The 15,744-nt window shown below is 47.4% G+C and overlaps 1 protein-coding gene across 5 annotated transcripts in view; it reads left to right on the top strand.

Annotated features, from left to right (window-relative positions):
- LOC140206160 (latent-transforming growth factor beta-binding protein 4-like) overlaps positions 1–15,148 on the top strand; it is a 182,823-nt gene extending 167,675 nt beyond the window's left edge. For all 5 annotated transcript variants that reach the window (XM_072274402.1, XM_072274404.1, XM_072274401.1 and 2 more), the window contains 6 exons: positions 699–827; positions 1,909–2,052; positions 2,716–2,868; positions 6,318–6,770; positions 11,093–11,242; positions 11,713–15,148. In XM_072274402.1, coding sequence (XP_072130503.1) covers positions 699–827; positions 1,909–2,052; positions 2,716–2,868; positions 6,318–6,770; positions 11,093–11,242; positions 11,713–11,882 — 1,199 coding nt within the window. In that variant the 3' untranslated portion in view covers positions 11,883–15,148. The remainder of the gene's footprint in view (positions 1–698; positions 828–1,908; positions 2,053–2,715; positions 2,869–6,317; positions 6,771–11,092; positions 11,243–11,712) is intronic.
- Positions 15,149–15,744: the final 596 nt, after the last annotated feature.

The raw sequence follows: 15,744 nt of genomic DNA, 5'->3' as shown, positions 1-15,744 counted from the left end.
GATGGCATGGGCCTTTAGTACCCAGTTCTTGGAGTCCAGTATTGTCTTGCAATCATAAAAAACACACTTAACAAGGAAAAAAACCTTAGGTTGGCCCCCGAGAGGCTGCTGCATCCAGATGTACCACCATGTTAGCAGAAGTCCCTATTAACCTATTACTCAGTACAGGACACCAAGGAATGGTCCTTACCCTAGCTAAATAGTAACTTTGGCCCTTTCCCTGAATAAACTATTACTCAGTACAGTACACAAGGAAATGTTCCTTCCCCTGGCTGAACAGTAACTCAGGTTCTTCAAAGTTCAAAGTACATTGATTATCAAACTACGTATACATTATACAACCTCGACATCCGTCTTCTAGCAGGCAGCCACAAATCAAAGAAATCAAAGAACCCATTAAAGCAAAAGAAGACCGTCAAACACTCAATGTGCAAAGAAAAAAAAAACAAATAATGCAAACAATAAAAATAAGCATTAAACTGAAGTTCACGAAATTGAGTTAATAGCCACAAAGCCAGTCATTACTGCAGCTGATCAGAAGCCCGTGAGTTTCAGGCCACAGCCTCAGTTCAGCACAGAGACGAATAAACCTCGCGTAACAGCACCAACACCCTGTCGTTTTCAATCTGGCCCAGTGCTTAAATTATCCAAACCTTATATCTTTGGATAAGAGCTTAATTTGATTCTCTGGGTCACAGATGCCGATGAGTGTACGCTGTTTGGGTTGGAAGTCTGCAAGAATGGCGTGTGCGTCAACACGATTCCAGGATACTCCTGTTATTGTCCATTCGGATACTATTATCACTCCACCCTCCTCGAGTGCATTGGTGAGTGTCGGTGGACATAGGGAATGGGTGGGAGGGGGAGCTGGAAGGAAAAATGTCAAACATTCCGAATGGTGTTTGACTGAAGTACGGGCCACAGCAAGACACAGAAGATAAAGAGAAAGGGATGGAGGAATGGAGTTAGAGATGAGGCTGACATTTTGAAACTGGGGAAAGACTGGAAATATGGAGGCAAAAACGGCAGATGGATGGAGAGATGGGCTGAGATGAAGAGGAATAAGAAGTGGTGAGAGATGTGGTGAAACTGGGGAAGACAAACTGACACAAGGATCTACACAGTGAATCTGACTCAAGTTCATGACCTGAATGGTGGGGGTCCTGGATGATGGATGCTGCTTTCTAGGGGGCAGATCCTTGTAGGTGCGCTCAATGGCAGGAAGGGCATTACCTGCGATGGACTGGTCCGTATCCACTACTTCTTGTAGGCTTTTCCATTCTTGGATATTGGTCTTTCCATATCAGGCTGCAATGCACTTGAATGGAGCTGGTGAGTGATTTGATATTGCATCAAACATCTCCTAAAATGATGGGGATACCCTTTGAGGAGAAATTGAAGTATTTTATTTTGTTGAATTTCAGAGAATGAGAAATTCATTCATGAAATACTGAGAGGGTTGGAGGGATGTTCACCAGTCCAGAATTCGAGTGTCACAAATTCAGAATGAGGGATGGAGATATGTTCGCCTAGGCCAGAATTAGTGTGCCACAAATTCAGAATGATTTTTTTGTCCACGGAACTGTAGGGAACTTATTGTCACCCAGTAGGTTTTTCCCTTCTGTCAGGTTGCTGTCCCAGAGGCAGTACATGCTCGGTTCTTGTGCATACTCAAAGCTCGGATGAACCGAAACTTTAGACACCAAGACAATCTAGAAGTATGGGTATTGGGCGGGAAAATGACGTTCAAGCTGAGAATTAGTCAAGATGGTAAAAGCAGGGCCCCAGGGCCGAATGGCCTATTCATAGGTGGTTTGGGCACAGACTCGACAGCTCCACTTACTCACCCACGCTGGGGTCAGAATTCAGGATTATTGGCTTTAAAGTTAATCTGTTCTGTCTTGTCAGATAACGACGAGTGTGAGGACGCAGATGTTTGTGACAACGGAGATTGTGTGAACACAGTGGGCTCCTATTACTGTTCGTGTCAGCCTCCCCTCATCCTTGATGTCACTCTTCGCAGATGCACCTCCAACGATACCGAGCAGTTTGGTATGTGGCAGAGCATTGTCCAGGGCAAGTGGAATTCTCTCGTCCAGTCCCCATCCCGACCCTAGTCCAGTCCCCATAGCAGCCCTTGCTCAGTCCTCGAACCAGCTCTTGTATGGTTCCCATCCTGCCCCTTGATCAGCCCAGAATGTGGCCCTGGTCCAGGCCCTATCCCAGCCCTGGTCCAGGCCCTATCCCAGCCTTTCAATCCTGGAGACAGAGATCCCCTAAAGGTACCAGAATGAATTTTTGCAATGCTGTAGGTTGAAAGCCCACAAACAGATATTTGGGAAATTATGTTAATTTTTTGGTGCCGTAATCTCAGAATGACTGGAAAATCTCCTCCCATGGCATTCATTTGTAAGATTCGATCTGACAGACTGCATGGCACATTTCCTGTTGCAAAGTGATTCAGTCAGGTTATGGATGAAGTTCCGAGTTCCTTGAATTCACCTTAGCGTCTGGTGGTGTCTGATCCTGGGCTAAGGCCTATGAGCTGGTGTCACAGGTGGATAACAAACATGGTTTTGTCACTTTTTAACTCTGCATTTCCACCATCTCGCCTCTCGTCCTACTCTCCTTCCCTCCTCCTGTAACACTCTTCCCTTCCCTCATCTCCCCTCTTCCTTCCCTCATCTCACTCTCTCTACTCCTCTCCCCTCACAGATGTCCACATGGCTCTCTGTTGGCAGGAGGTAGGCCGCAATTACCTGTGTAAAAGGCCTTTTCTGGAGCGACTTACAACCTACACGGAATGCTGCTGTCAGTATGGTGAGGCATGGGGAATGGACTGTGCCCTGTGCCCAACCAGAAATACAGGTAACGTCACCCTCTCACCTCCGTCGTCAGAAGTACAGGTAACGTCACCCTCTCACTTCCACCCATCTCCAGTTCCTGACCAACCACTAAACTGACTCCAACACTACCATATCCACAGGAAGCAATACTTTAGAAAACATTTGTAGTCCTGTGTTCTCTGAAATGTGTTTGTGTAAAGGGAGTAGGAAATGTTAAAGATATTGTCACTGTTCAGGTAGATGGATCCCTAGGCCCTGACTAAATCTATTTCAGAAAGCGAGAGCGGAGATTGCTTTGGCTGTGCTGGGGATTTTTGCAGCTACATCGGCTTTGGGAAACGTAACAGAAGACTGAATGTTGTTCTCTTACAGGCAGTGAGTCTTACATCAAAGCTGAGGAATTAATTGGAGGAATATCAAAGGTCAGGAGATCTACTCACTTAGAAAGGCGAGACTGATTAGGGGGCGTTAGCAAGTTGAGAAGGGATAAGCCTGACGGTAAGCTTTCAACGTAGAGGATGGTGGTACATAGATGAGCTGCCAGTGGAGGTTGTAAAGACAAATAAAATACAGATACTTGAATAGGAAGAAGCTGGCACTAGCAAACAATGTGACAAAGGGTGACAAACTTGGTTCACAAAACTACTGATTTCACTTCATTTCCGCCCTCCTTTTCTTTCCCTTCTCCTGCTGTTGGAGCCGGTGATCTACATTTTGCTAGTGCATCTTTGGGCCGATTGAGCAAACTGGTGCCTTGCTGTCTCCTACAGAGTTCAGTGAGGTTTTGTGCGGCCTGGAAGCCATGAAGCCCGGAGATGGGACGCAAGCCCATGATCGGCTCCATTCTCGCTGACCTCACCGACTAAAGCATTGAGGAAGATTGAAATCAACGAGGATGAGAACGGAAGAGGGGCGGATGTTCTGTGCCGTCTACCTGCATGTAACCAGTCTCTCTCTCCTTCTCACTCGCGGCTCCCGGAGGAAGCACTTGACCAGTCTCTCTCTCGCGGCTCCCGGAGGAAGCACTTGACCGGTCTCTCTCTCCTCACTCGCTGCTCCCGGAGGAAGCGCTTGACCGGTCTCTCTCTCCTTCTCACTCACTGCTCCCGGAGGAAGCACTTGACCGGTCTCTCTCTCCTTCTCACTCACTGCTCCCGGAGGAAGGTGGCTGCACTTGACCAGTCTCTCTCTCCTCACTCGCGGCTCCCGGAGGAAGCACTTGACCGGTCTCTCTCTCCTCACTTGCGGCTCCCGGAGGAAGCGCTTGACCGGTCTCTCTCTCCTCACTCGCTGCTCCCGGAGGAAGCACTTGACCAGTCTCTCTCTCCTCACTCGCGGCTCCCGGAGGAAGCACTTGACCGGTCTCTCTCTCCTTCTCACTCGCTGCTCTCGGAGGAAGGTGGCTGCACTTGACCGGTCTCTCTCTTCTCACTCGCTGCTCCCGGAGGAAGCACTTGACCGGTCTCTCTCTCCTCACTCGCTGCTCAGGGAGGAAGGTGCCTATGTACAAATGTTCTCCCTCCCCCTTCTCGCTGGATGGTGCCGGACTCCATGGGTCTTGGGCAAGGTTTAATTGACACATTTTGTGGATTGGACTCTGTAGTTCATGTTATGATGTGTTTCTGGTTTCTGGTCACTCCTTTTTTTGTTTCTGTTTTGTGGGAGTTTGATCAGAGTGACCTAGCGCTGTAGCCTATGGATAGCGAGAGACTTGGTGCTCGATTGAACTGAACTGAGTATACCTGGAATCTTTCAAAGGCTTTGTTACTGAGGCTTTTGAATTCTGTGTTCCTTGCAGGCTTTGTTACTGAGGCTTTTGAATTCTGTGTTCCTTGCAGGCTTTGTTACTGAGACTTTTGAATTCTGTGTTCCTTGCAGGCTTTGTTACTGAGGCTTTTGAATTCTGTGTTCCTTGCAGGCTTTGTTACTGAGGCTTTTGAATTCTGTGTTCCTTGCAGGCTTTGTTACTGAGGCTTTTGAATTCTGTGTTCCTTGCAGGCTTTGTTACTGAGGCTTCTGAATTCTGTGTTCCTTGCAGGCTTTGTTACTGAGGCTTCTGAATTCTGTGTTCCTTGCAGGCTTTGTTACTGAGGCTTCTGAATTCTGTGTTCCTTGCAGGCTTTGTTACTGAGGCTTCTGAATTCTGTGTTCCTTGCAGGCTTTGTTACTGAGGCTTCTGAATTCTGTGTTCCTTGCAGGCTTTGTTACTGAGGCTTCTGAATTCTGTGTTCCTTGCAGGCTTTGTTACTGAGGCTTTTGAATTCTGTGTTCCTTGCAGGCTTTATTACTGAGGCTTCTGAATTCTGTGTTCCTTGCAGGCTTTGTTACTGAGGCTTCTGAATTCTGTGTTCCTTGCAGGCTTTGTTACTGAGGCTTTTGAATTCTGTGTTCCTTGCAGGCTTTGTTACTGAGGCTTCTGAATTCTGTGTTCCTTGCTCACGTTTTTTCTCACCATTTGCGAGTTGGTTTTTTTTGCACATTCGGGATTTGATATTTTCTCTTTGAGTAGGTTCCATGGTTTTCTTTGTTCCGTGGCTGCCTGAGGGGAAGATGAATCTCAGGTTCTATACTGCATACGTTCTTTGGTAATAAACGTACAGGCCTATTGCGAGTGAATGGAATTCGTACAGACTGGTATCACAGTTAGCATGGAGGAGATGGGCAGAAGGACCTGTTTCTGTGCTGCACACCTCCAAGACTCGATGGTTCTTTGATGCATTTATACTCATCCTATGGAAATATCACATTCTCCCAATGGTCCCATGCACTCATCCAAGAGGACCACAAAACCTTGTCATAGGTTTGGAGGCTTGCGTGCCTCAATGACCTGGAGAGTGATGTTGGCTGGGGTCAGGGCTTTATGCTTTGGCTTTTGATAGAGTCACCCATGCCAAACAGGTAGAGGCCAGACTAAGAGTGGTCCACCGGTCCTCTAGGTTCGGGGGTTCAGCTCAGGTCTAACAACCCCGTCTGGTCAAACAAAACTGTTACAGAAAGAGCAATGAAGAATCATACATCTGAATATGACAATATTCCTGAGTCTCCACCCAGGACTTGTATGACTGACAGTAGAGCAAACCAACAGGAAGCTACTGACATGACGAAGGAAGCCCTGAACATCACCAGAGTTGGAGGAACTTCATTGCTGCCCTAAACACCAGCGTGTAACAGGCAGTAGTAAGTCCCATCAACCGACGCATTGCCAATTCCACCACTCGCCAACACATTAGGGATGATTTACAGCATGCCTTTGGGACGTGGGAGAAGACGGGAGCATGCAAACTCCACACAACAGCACCAGAGGTGGGCACTGTATCTGGGTCTCTGCCCTCTCCACCAGTGACAGTCCAGTGCCTGTGGGAGATGGTCAGTGGCCAAAGGATAATTTTTTTTGAGGCCAAAGGGGTAGAAGGGAGAGGTGAAGTGAAGAATGAGGAATACTTGATATTGAAGCCCTCTTTTTTCCTGCAGAGTATCACAATGCATTGTGCAGCTACCTGAGTTCACCCACTGAGGAAGACGATAGTTACCCTTACGGGTTGGAATATGAAAACTATGGTCCGCAGTTTGAACCCGAGTTCCCTCCAGATACCTTCCGGACCTACGATCCCCAAGAGTACGATGCTGGCCCATCTCCCCTCAGTGATGGACGAGGGGCCAGTCCCCCGGAGTTCGAGCCGTTCCCAGCTGCAGACCCTCTGGATGGCCGTACGCTCTACGAGTCTCGCCGACAGCGCTCGGGGCCAGGCCACAGTGAGCAGAGCTCGCCCTCTCGATCCCGCTACCGGCCTCGAGCCAGGCACACCGGCCGAGGCTTCAGCACCAGGAGCACCCGGGTCAGCTTGCCCGAGCAGCAGAATCGTCAGCCAGACGCTGCACCAGACCCCCACCCTCACCTCATCAGTAACAATGGGCAATATCACAGTGAGTATTATCATGTCACTGCGGACCTGGTCTCTCTCCCTCCCTCCCTCTCTCCCCCCTCCACTCCCACCCCTTTCCCTCTCCTCCCTCCACTCCCAACCCTTTACCTCTCCTCCCTCCACCCTCACCTCATCAGTAACAATGGGCAATATCACAGTAAGTATTATCATGTCACTGCGGACCTAGTCTCTCTCCCTCCCTCTCTCCCCCCTCCACTCCCACCCCTTTCCCTCTCCTCCCTCCACTCCCAGCCCTTTCCCTCTCCTCTCTCCACCCTCACCTCATCAGTAACAATGGGCAATATCACAGTGAGTATTATCATGTCACTGCGGACCTGGTCTCTCTCCCTCCCTCTCTCCCCCCTCCACTCCCACCCCTTTCCCTCTCCTCCCTCCACTCCCAGCCCTTTCCCTCTCCTCCCTCCACCCTCACCTCATCAGTAACAATGGGCAATATCACAGTGAGTATTATCATGTCACTGCAGACCTGGTCTCTCTCCCTCCCACGCACAAACATTTCACCAGTAGCAATGGGGAAGATGAGAGTGAGGGAAATCGTGTCACTGCAGACCCTGTCCCTCTCTCGTCCTCTCCATCCCTCTCGCTCCCCTCTCATCCACTCCGTGTCATCCCCATATTCTCTTTTCTAGAAGAGGTTATACCAATATCAAAGTTCCCACATGGGAGGGTGCTCAAGAAGGTTCAGTCGCTTGGTATTCAAGATGAGGTAGTAAATTGGATTAGGCATTGACTTTTTGGTAGAAGCCAGAGAGTAATAGTAGATCGTTGCCTCTGACTGGAGGCCTGTGACTGGTGGTGTGGTGCAGGGATCGGTGTTGGGACCTTTGTTGTTTGTCATCTACATCAACGATCGGGATGATAATATGGTTAACTGGATCAGCAAATTTACAGATGACACTAAGATTGGGGGTGTAGTGGACAACGAGGAAGACGATCATAGCTTGCAGTGGAATCTTATCCAGCTGGAAATATGGGCTGAAGAATGGCAGATGGAATTTAATGTGGACGAGTGTGAGGTGTTGCATTTCAGTAGTACCAACCAGGGTAGGTGTTACACAGTGAATGGTAGGGCACTGAGGAGTGTGGTAGAACACAGGGATCTGGTCCATAATTCATTGAAAGTGGTGTCACAGGTAGATAGGGTTGTAAAGAAAGCTTTTGATACATTGGCCTTCATAAACCAAAGTATCGGGTACAGGAGATGGGATGATATGTTGAAGCCATATAAGGCATTGGTGAGGCCTAATTTGGTGTGCAGTTTTGGTCACCTACCTATAGAGAAGATGAAAATAAGGTTGAAAGAGTACAGAGTAAATTTATAAGGATGTTGCCGGGTCTGGAGGACCTGAGTTATAAGGGAAGATTGAATAGGTTAGGACTTTATTCCTTGGAATGTAGAAGATTAACAGAGGTATACTAAGTTCCAAGGGGTATAGATGGGGTAAATATAAGCAGGCTTCTTCCACTACGGTTGAGTGAGACTACAACTAGTGGTCATGGGTTAAGGGTAAAAGGTGAAACGGTGAAGGGGAACATGAGGGAAGTTTCTCTGCTCAGAAGGTGGTGAGAGTTTGGAATGATCTACCGGCACAGTGATGCATGCAAGCTCGATTTCAGCATTTAAGATGTTTCGCTATGTACGTGGATGGTAAGGGTATAGAGGGCAATGGAGTAGGTGGCTTAAATGGTTCGACATGGGTTAGATGAGCCAAAAGGCGTGCTTCTGTGCTCTCCTTTTCCAGAGGACTAGAATATAAATGCAAGGATGTAATGTTGAGACTTTATAAAGTGCTGGTGAAGACTCACTTGGAGTATTGTGAACAGTTTTGAGCCCTTTAGCTAAGAAAAAGTGTGTGGACAGTGGAGAGGATTCACGAGAATGATTCCGGAAATGAAAAGCTTATCACCTGAGGAACGTTTGATGGTTCTGGGCCTCTACTCACTGGAATTTCGAAGAATGGGGGAGAATCTCTTTGAAACATATCGAATGTCGAAAGGCCTCAGTAAAGTGGATGTGTGGAGGATGTTTCCTATAGATGGTGGGGGGGGGGGTGATTTCAGACCAGAGGACACGGAATAGAGGGGTGTCCTTTTAGAATGGAGATGAGGAGGAACTTCTTTAGCCAGAGAGTGCTGAACCTGTGGAATTTGTTGCCACAGTCGGCTGCAGAGGCCAAGTTATTGGGTATATTTAAGGCAGAGTGACATACAAAATGCTGGAGGAACTCAGCAGACCAAGTAGCAACTATGAAAAAGTGTTAACAGTTGATGTTTTGGGCCAAGAGTCTTCATCAGGACTGAAAAAAGGAAATGAGAAGTGAGAGTAAGAAAGTGGAGGAGGGGTAGAAGAAGTACAAGGTAGTCGGTGATGTGTGAAACTGGGAGAAGGGGAGGGGAGAAGGAAAGAGCTGGGAAGTCAATTGGTGAAAGGGATAAAGGGCTGGAGAAGGGAGAATCTGATAGGAGAAGGCTGAAGGCCGTGGAAGAAAGGGTAGGGGGAGGAGCGTCAGAGGGAGGTGATAGGTGATAGAAGATGAGGTGAGAGAGGGAAACAAGCATAGGGAATAGTGAAAGTGGGAAGCAACTATTGGAAGTTCAAGAAATCGATGTTCATGCTATCAGGAAGGAGGCTACCCAGACAGAGTATGGAGTGTTGTTCCTCCAACCTGAGTGTGGCCTCATCACAACAGTAGAGGAGGCGATGAACAGACATGTCGGAATGGCAATGGAAGAAGATTTGAAATGGATGGCCACCAGGAGATTCCGCTTTTTCTGACAGACGGAGTACAGGTGCTTGGTGAAGCAGACTCCCAATCTTCGTCGGGTCTCACCAATATACAGGAAACCACACCAGGAGCACCGGATACAGTAGGTGACCCCAATGGACTGACAGGTGAAGTGTCGCCTCACCTGGAATGGCTGTTTGGTGCCCTGAATAGTAGTGAAGGAGGAGGTGTAAGGGTAGGTGTGGCACTTGTCCTGCTTGCAAAGATAAGTACCGGGAGGGAGATCAGTGGGGAGGGGCAAATGGACAAGGGAGGCGCTTAGGGAATGATCCCTGTGGAAAGCAGAAATTCGGGAGGAGGGAAAGATATGCTTGGTGGTGGGATCCCATCAGAGATGGCGGAAGTTATGGAGAACAATGTGTTGGACACGATAGGCGAGGACAAGAGGAACCCTATCCTTGGAGGAGTGATGAGTGGATGGGTTGCGAGCGAACATGCGTGAAATGGAAGATGCAGTTGAGGGCAGTGTTGGTGTGGAGGAAGGGAAGCCCCTTTCTTTGAAGAAGGAGGACATCTCTTTAGTTCTGGAATGAAAAGCCTCATCCTGAGAGCAGATGCAGCAGAGACAGAGGAACTGAGAGAAGGGAATGGCATTTTTACAAGTGACAGGGTGGGTATGACGGAAATGGCGAAAAAGATCCCCTGCATGCTCTCATCCACCCCATGACACCTTATTCTTCCTGCTGTCACCTCCATCCTTTTCCTCTCTCCCTGCTGTCCCCCTCTGCTCTCCCTCTCTCCTCATCCCTCTGCCCCCCTCTCTATTGTCAGAGCCCTGTGCCTGTTATAATCCCTGTAATGTTTTGTAACTTCAAAACATTAAATTAATTCAAATGAAGGCACAGGAGTCCAAAATGTACGTCTAACTTCGTGCTTATTTTAAGCGAGGTGCGCAGGTATCACATGGTAGCGTGATGACGTATGGAATTCACGTATTTGTACATATAACCCATGATCGATAATTTGAATGAACAAGAACATTTGGTCAACCAGTCTATAGACAGGATTATGCACCATGGTAGAGTAGTGATTAATACAACACAGTACAGTACCAGCAACCTGGATTCAGTTCCCAATGCTGTCTGTAAGGAGTTTGTATATCCTCTCCATGACCAAGTAGGTTTCCTCCAGGTGCTCCAGTGTCCTCCCACAGTCCAAAGGTGCTCCGGCTGGTAGGTCAATTGGTCATTGTAAATTGTCCTGTGATTAGGCTGGCATTGAACCAGGGGTTGCTGGGAGGTGCAGTTCGAAGGGATGAAAGGACCTATTCAGCATTGTTTCTCAATGAGTACAAGTAACATCTTTCCTCCATTAACTCCATTAGTGACATTAACTTTGGATTTTACCCACACCTACCTGTAACACACCGCAAACTGTGCATAGCCACCGCGGCCCTCGCACTATCCTCACCCTGCCAGGATGAGACGGTTCCCTCCCACAGTCCAAAGACGTAATAAAACGGAAATATTAAATACACAGCAATCGCAGAACCTGACATTGTGCCGCTTTGATCCAGCCCAGTTCCAGCAATACAACAGCCTGCGGGTGGAGGAATGTGGAATTCTGAACGGCTGTGAGAATGGCAGGTGTATCCGTGTGCCTGAAGGCTTCACCTGTGACTGTGATGCCGGCTACAGACTCGACATGACCAAGATGACTTGCATTGGTACGCAGTTGGACGGGGGTGCTGGTGCAGGGGGAAGGGAGGCGCTGGGGGTTTGGAAGCTCGGCTTTAGGCCACAGTGAGGCAGGTTGGCCCAACAGCTGCTTCAGGCCAGGATAATGGCTCCTCTCACACACCCAGCTCAGAGATTTATTTTATCGAAAGACTGCACGTCCACAGAGTGTGATAACTCACACCCACAAGTGTACTCCAGCGGTGTGCGAGCTGGCTGTGAGTGGATGCTACAAGAGGTGTGTGTGTGTCTGGGGTGCACGGGGGATGTGGGGGGGGGGGATGAGTGTGCAGAGGGGAGTCCAGAAATGGGTCTGCAGGGGAGAGGGTGCACGTGGGTATGACTCTGTGGGGAATGAGTGTGACAAGCTATTTGTTGAGGAGTGGGAACTAAGTGGGTTGTGAAGTTAGTGAGAATGATGAGCTGAACACAGCCGCTAACACATTTCCTTTGGTTTCAGATATAAACGAGTGTGACGAAGTTGAAGATCCCAAAGTTCTCTGCAGAAACGCCAAATGCGTTAACACGGACGGCTCGTATCGATGCATCTGCTTACGCGGTTACGTGCTGTCACGCCAGCCCAATTACTGCACAACCGTGCAGGGGAGCATGAGGGGGACAGGCTTGTGAAACCAAAGATTAAGAATAGCAACCAGTTCCACATTTAAGAGACGAGTGGAGCATTGTTGAATAATCAGGGTGGGAGGTATTTATTTCACTGCTATTTAATTGATATTGGGGAGAGGCGGGGAGAAGCACAACTTATCATATGAGAGCACTTGGACTTCGAGTTTTTAACTGGGATTGTACTGGTCTTCAATCCAGCAGCTCTGCATTCCATCAGAACCTGACCTGCTGGCAGCAACTGTTCCTTGTATATAACGGTCCAGTATCATTAAAAACAATCTGGTCTGCATACAATGAATTAATATCATGCAATGTTGTTGTTGAATCTATTGTACTCAGAGTCCACGCTGATAGCTGTCTCAGTTTCGCTGAGCCACCTACAGATGACTCACTATTAATTTTGCTCACTGATCATTATACCGCTGGCATTTAGAGCAGCAATGAGAGTCCTTTATCTCTGGTATTGTTCATCATGTCATTAGCTTCCTCTCTGTCTTCACTGGCAGTCACGCAGGTCCCGGGGACTCAGGAATATCATTGCACTCAGATGTTGAAGGATTCTTCATTGCTGTTTCCAGAAGAGTTTTGTTTTATCAGTCAGGGTTGTCAGCCCTGAGCTGGAGGGCTGGACCACTCTTAGTCTGCCCTCTACCCTTTGACAATTTGGCATGGGTGACCCTACCAAGCCCTGACTGCAGCCAGCAGAGCTCTCTGGGTCATTGAGGCACACAAGCCTCCAATCCCTACGACGAGGTTGTGGTCCTCTTGGAGGTGACTATTTATTGAATGGGTAATATATTTCACTACCATCTTTCAGGCTTCCATCCCTCCTTCCACCCTCAGAGAAACTCCTTTACGATGCCGTGGCGCAGAATAGGACTTTATTGTCATTGCTCAAGACAATGAGATTGCATTGTCTCATTGAGGCTGATCGACTAAGCAACTAATGCAAGTATGATGATCTATTGCCAATAGCTCACGTGAGCCAGTCAAGCAGTGGGGCAGCTTACATCTTCTTCTTGAGGATTAACAGAGGACCCTTTTGAATCAGGGTATCAACTGTACATCTTGCAATCCTGAACTCTGTTACTGGGCAGCAAGCAACACTAAGGGATGTAGTAAATAGAGCTGGAATTCAGTTGGGATTTGCCAGAAATTTGGGCTACAATCGCTATGGACTCTGATCTGAAATGGATGTTACCCACTCCACCACAAGGAACATACAATCTGTCTCTGCAGTCAGAGTGTAAGTGGTCCATTAAGTTCCTCCTTTGGCTCATTTAAGTGGCTTGTCACTTCTTTGAAGGAATTGGGGCTATTGTTTATTTTGCAATAGTGCTGGACCCAGGGTCATAGAGTTGTAGAAGAGTACAGCACAGAAACAGGTCCTTCAGCCCATCTAGTCCATGCTGAACAATTTAGACTGTCTACTCCCATTGACTTGCCCTCCGTATCCCTACCATCGATAAGCTTCTCTTAAACGTTGAAATCGAGCTGACATGCACCACTCATGGTGGCAGCTCATTCCACGCTCTCACCACCATCTGAGTGAAAAAGTTTCCCCTCATGTTGCCCTTCAACTTTTCCTCCTTTCACCCTTAACCCATGACCTCTGGTTGTAGTCCCACCCAATCTCAGTGGAAAAAGCCTGTCATAATTCTGTAAGAGTTTTCAGGCTGTTTCTCAAAGGTGAGTTTCAGGGATTCAGAGAGCGCGTGGTGCAGTCAGCACTGTTGTCTATTCCTCATTTCCTTTGAGAAGCTGGGGTGCCCTGCCTTCCTGAAGTGGTGCAGTTCTTCTGGTGAAGATTCTGCCATAAAGCTGTTGGATAAGGAGCTCCAGAATTCAGAGCCAACGGGGAAGGGGTGTAGAGCCATCAATTCTTCTTTTAGCCCTAAAAGAGCAGAGCGAGGGAGGGACTGCACTGGCGAGCATTCATCCTGCCACCAACTACCCACTCCCCATCAACAGTGCATTGGTTCTGCCCTAAACACTTTGGCCATAAAGTGGCTTCCAACTCTGTGAATTCAATTTCCATCCATTCAGGTAATACTGGAGAGTCAAACATCAGATTGATAACAAGGCATCGGTTCGTCCATATTCCCCACCCAGGCACTACTGTATCTCTTCCAGAGTTCACTCTCTGAGATCGCTGCTTCTGTGCTTAGTTCTTCCGTTACAGTCCTGGAAGGAACACCTCCATCTCCTTGCAATGTGTCTGTAGAGAGAGCAAAAGACTGGGATCAGATTCTGTGAAAGGCAATGTTTACCAATGGGCAATCCCAAAATATCCAGAAAGAATAATTAGAATTAGAGTCAGAGTCGGGTTTAGTATCACCCACCAGCATGTGTCGTGAAATTTGTTGTCTTTGCAGCGGCAGTACATTGCAATACATAATGCAGACAAAAACGTGAATTACAGTGAATATATATACTTATGGTAATTCACATTTTGTCTCTTACGTATTGCATTTTAACATATATATATATATAAATAAAATAGTAAAATAAGTAGTGCAAAAATAGAAATAAAAAAGTAGTGAGGTAGTGTTGATGGGTCCATTCAGAAATCTGATGGTAGAGGGGAAGAAGCTGCCCTGGAACATGAATGAAATTGCTGCAGTGTTGGTAACTACTGCAATATCATCCATGCAGTCTCAATTGAGCAAGCCCGTGTTTCACACTGTTCATTCATTTGTTCGTTCATCGTGTGCCGAGTCGTATGAGGTGGGCATTCATGGTCTTTCCATAAACGTGACTGTTCTCGGCAACTGTTTCGACTGAAGCTGTTTGCCATTGCCTTCTTCTGGACAGTGCCTCCCCAGCCATCATAATGCTCACTAGAAATTGCCTGGTATCAGTGGTCGCATCACCAGGACTTGTGATCTGCACCAGCTGCTCAAACAACAATCCACCACTTGCTCCCGTGGCCTCACGTGACCCTGATCAGTGGGGGGGGGGGAGGGGAAGTAGGTGCTACACATTGTCCCCTACCCCTCCTTTGGCAGTGTTACATCTCCACCTGCCCCATCAACCCCCCCCCATACCTTGCCTCAATATCTCAGATTTAGAACAGAGCAGGACCAATGGAAATCTCAGAATATTCCCAAATGTTATCACCTTAACTAGTACCTATGAATATCATTGTACTTTCACTCGAAATACTGCATCTTTTGTATAACTTTAAAAAGAATGAGTGCATCTTTTTAGCCTGATGTACTGTCTTTCTATACTTTGTTAATCATCTCAAATTAAAAGACAAATTAAGATGTGCCCTAAATATTGCTGTATTGTAAATTCTTATCTGAGACAAAGTTTGAAGTTTTTGCCACCATAGAGAGTCACAGGTGGTTTTTAAACCATTTCTTACAGAAATTTAGACCTGTACATTCTAGGTGTTTTGCTATGTTATCAACTAAAAACCGGGCTGGTTCTGCTCGCTGCTCTGCGCCGTTTATTCAGCTCAGCACCGAACTGAGGCAGCGGCCTGCTCCAACTGCAATGATGCCTGGCTTCGCATCTTTCATAAAACTTCAGTTGTGAATGCTATTTGCTTATTTTTATTGGTTGCTCAATTCTTCTTCCTCTCTGTGTATTGGGTGTTTGAAAATCTTTTTTTAAATAGGTTCATTTTGGGTTTTTCTTTGTTCTGTGGCTGCCCACAAGGAGATGACTCTCAAGCTTGTATAATGTATACATACTTTGATAATGAACTTGGAACTTTAAAATCTGACATTTGACCACGAGAAGATATGAAAACACATGCTAACTGTCTTGGAGCAAAAAGCAGAGAAGCTGAGGGAGGGATTTCCAGGGACTGCAGCATCAGTAGCTAAAGCTACAGTCACTATGAGAACGCATTTGA

This window comes from Mobula birostris, chromosome 12 (assembly GCF_030028105.1).
Source record: "Mobula birostris isolate sMobBir1 chromosome 12, sMobBir1.hap1, whole genome shotgun sequence".
Lineage (NCBI taxonomy): Eukaryota > Metazoa > Chordata > Chondrichthyes > Myliobatiformes > Myliobatidae > Mobula > Mobula birostris.
This window is presented reverse-complemented; position numbering and strand designations above follow the sequence as displayed.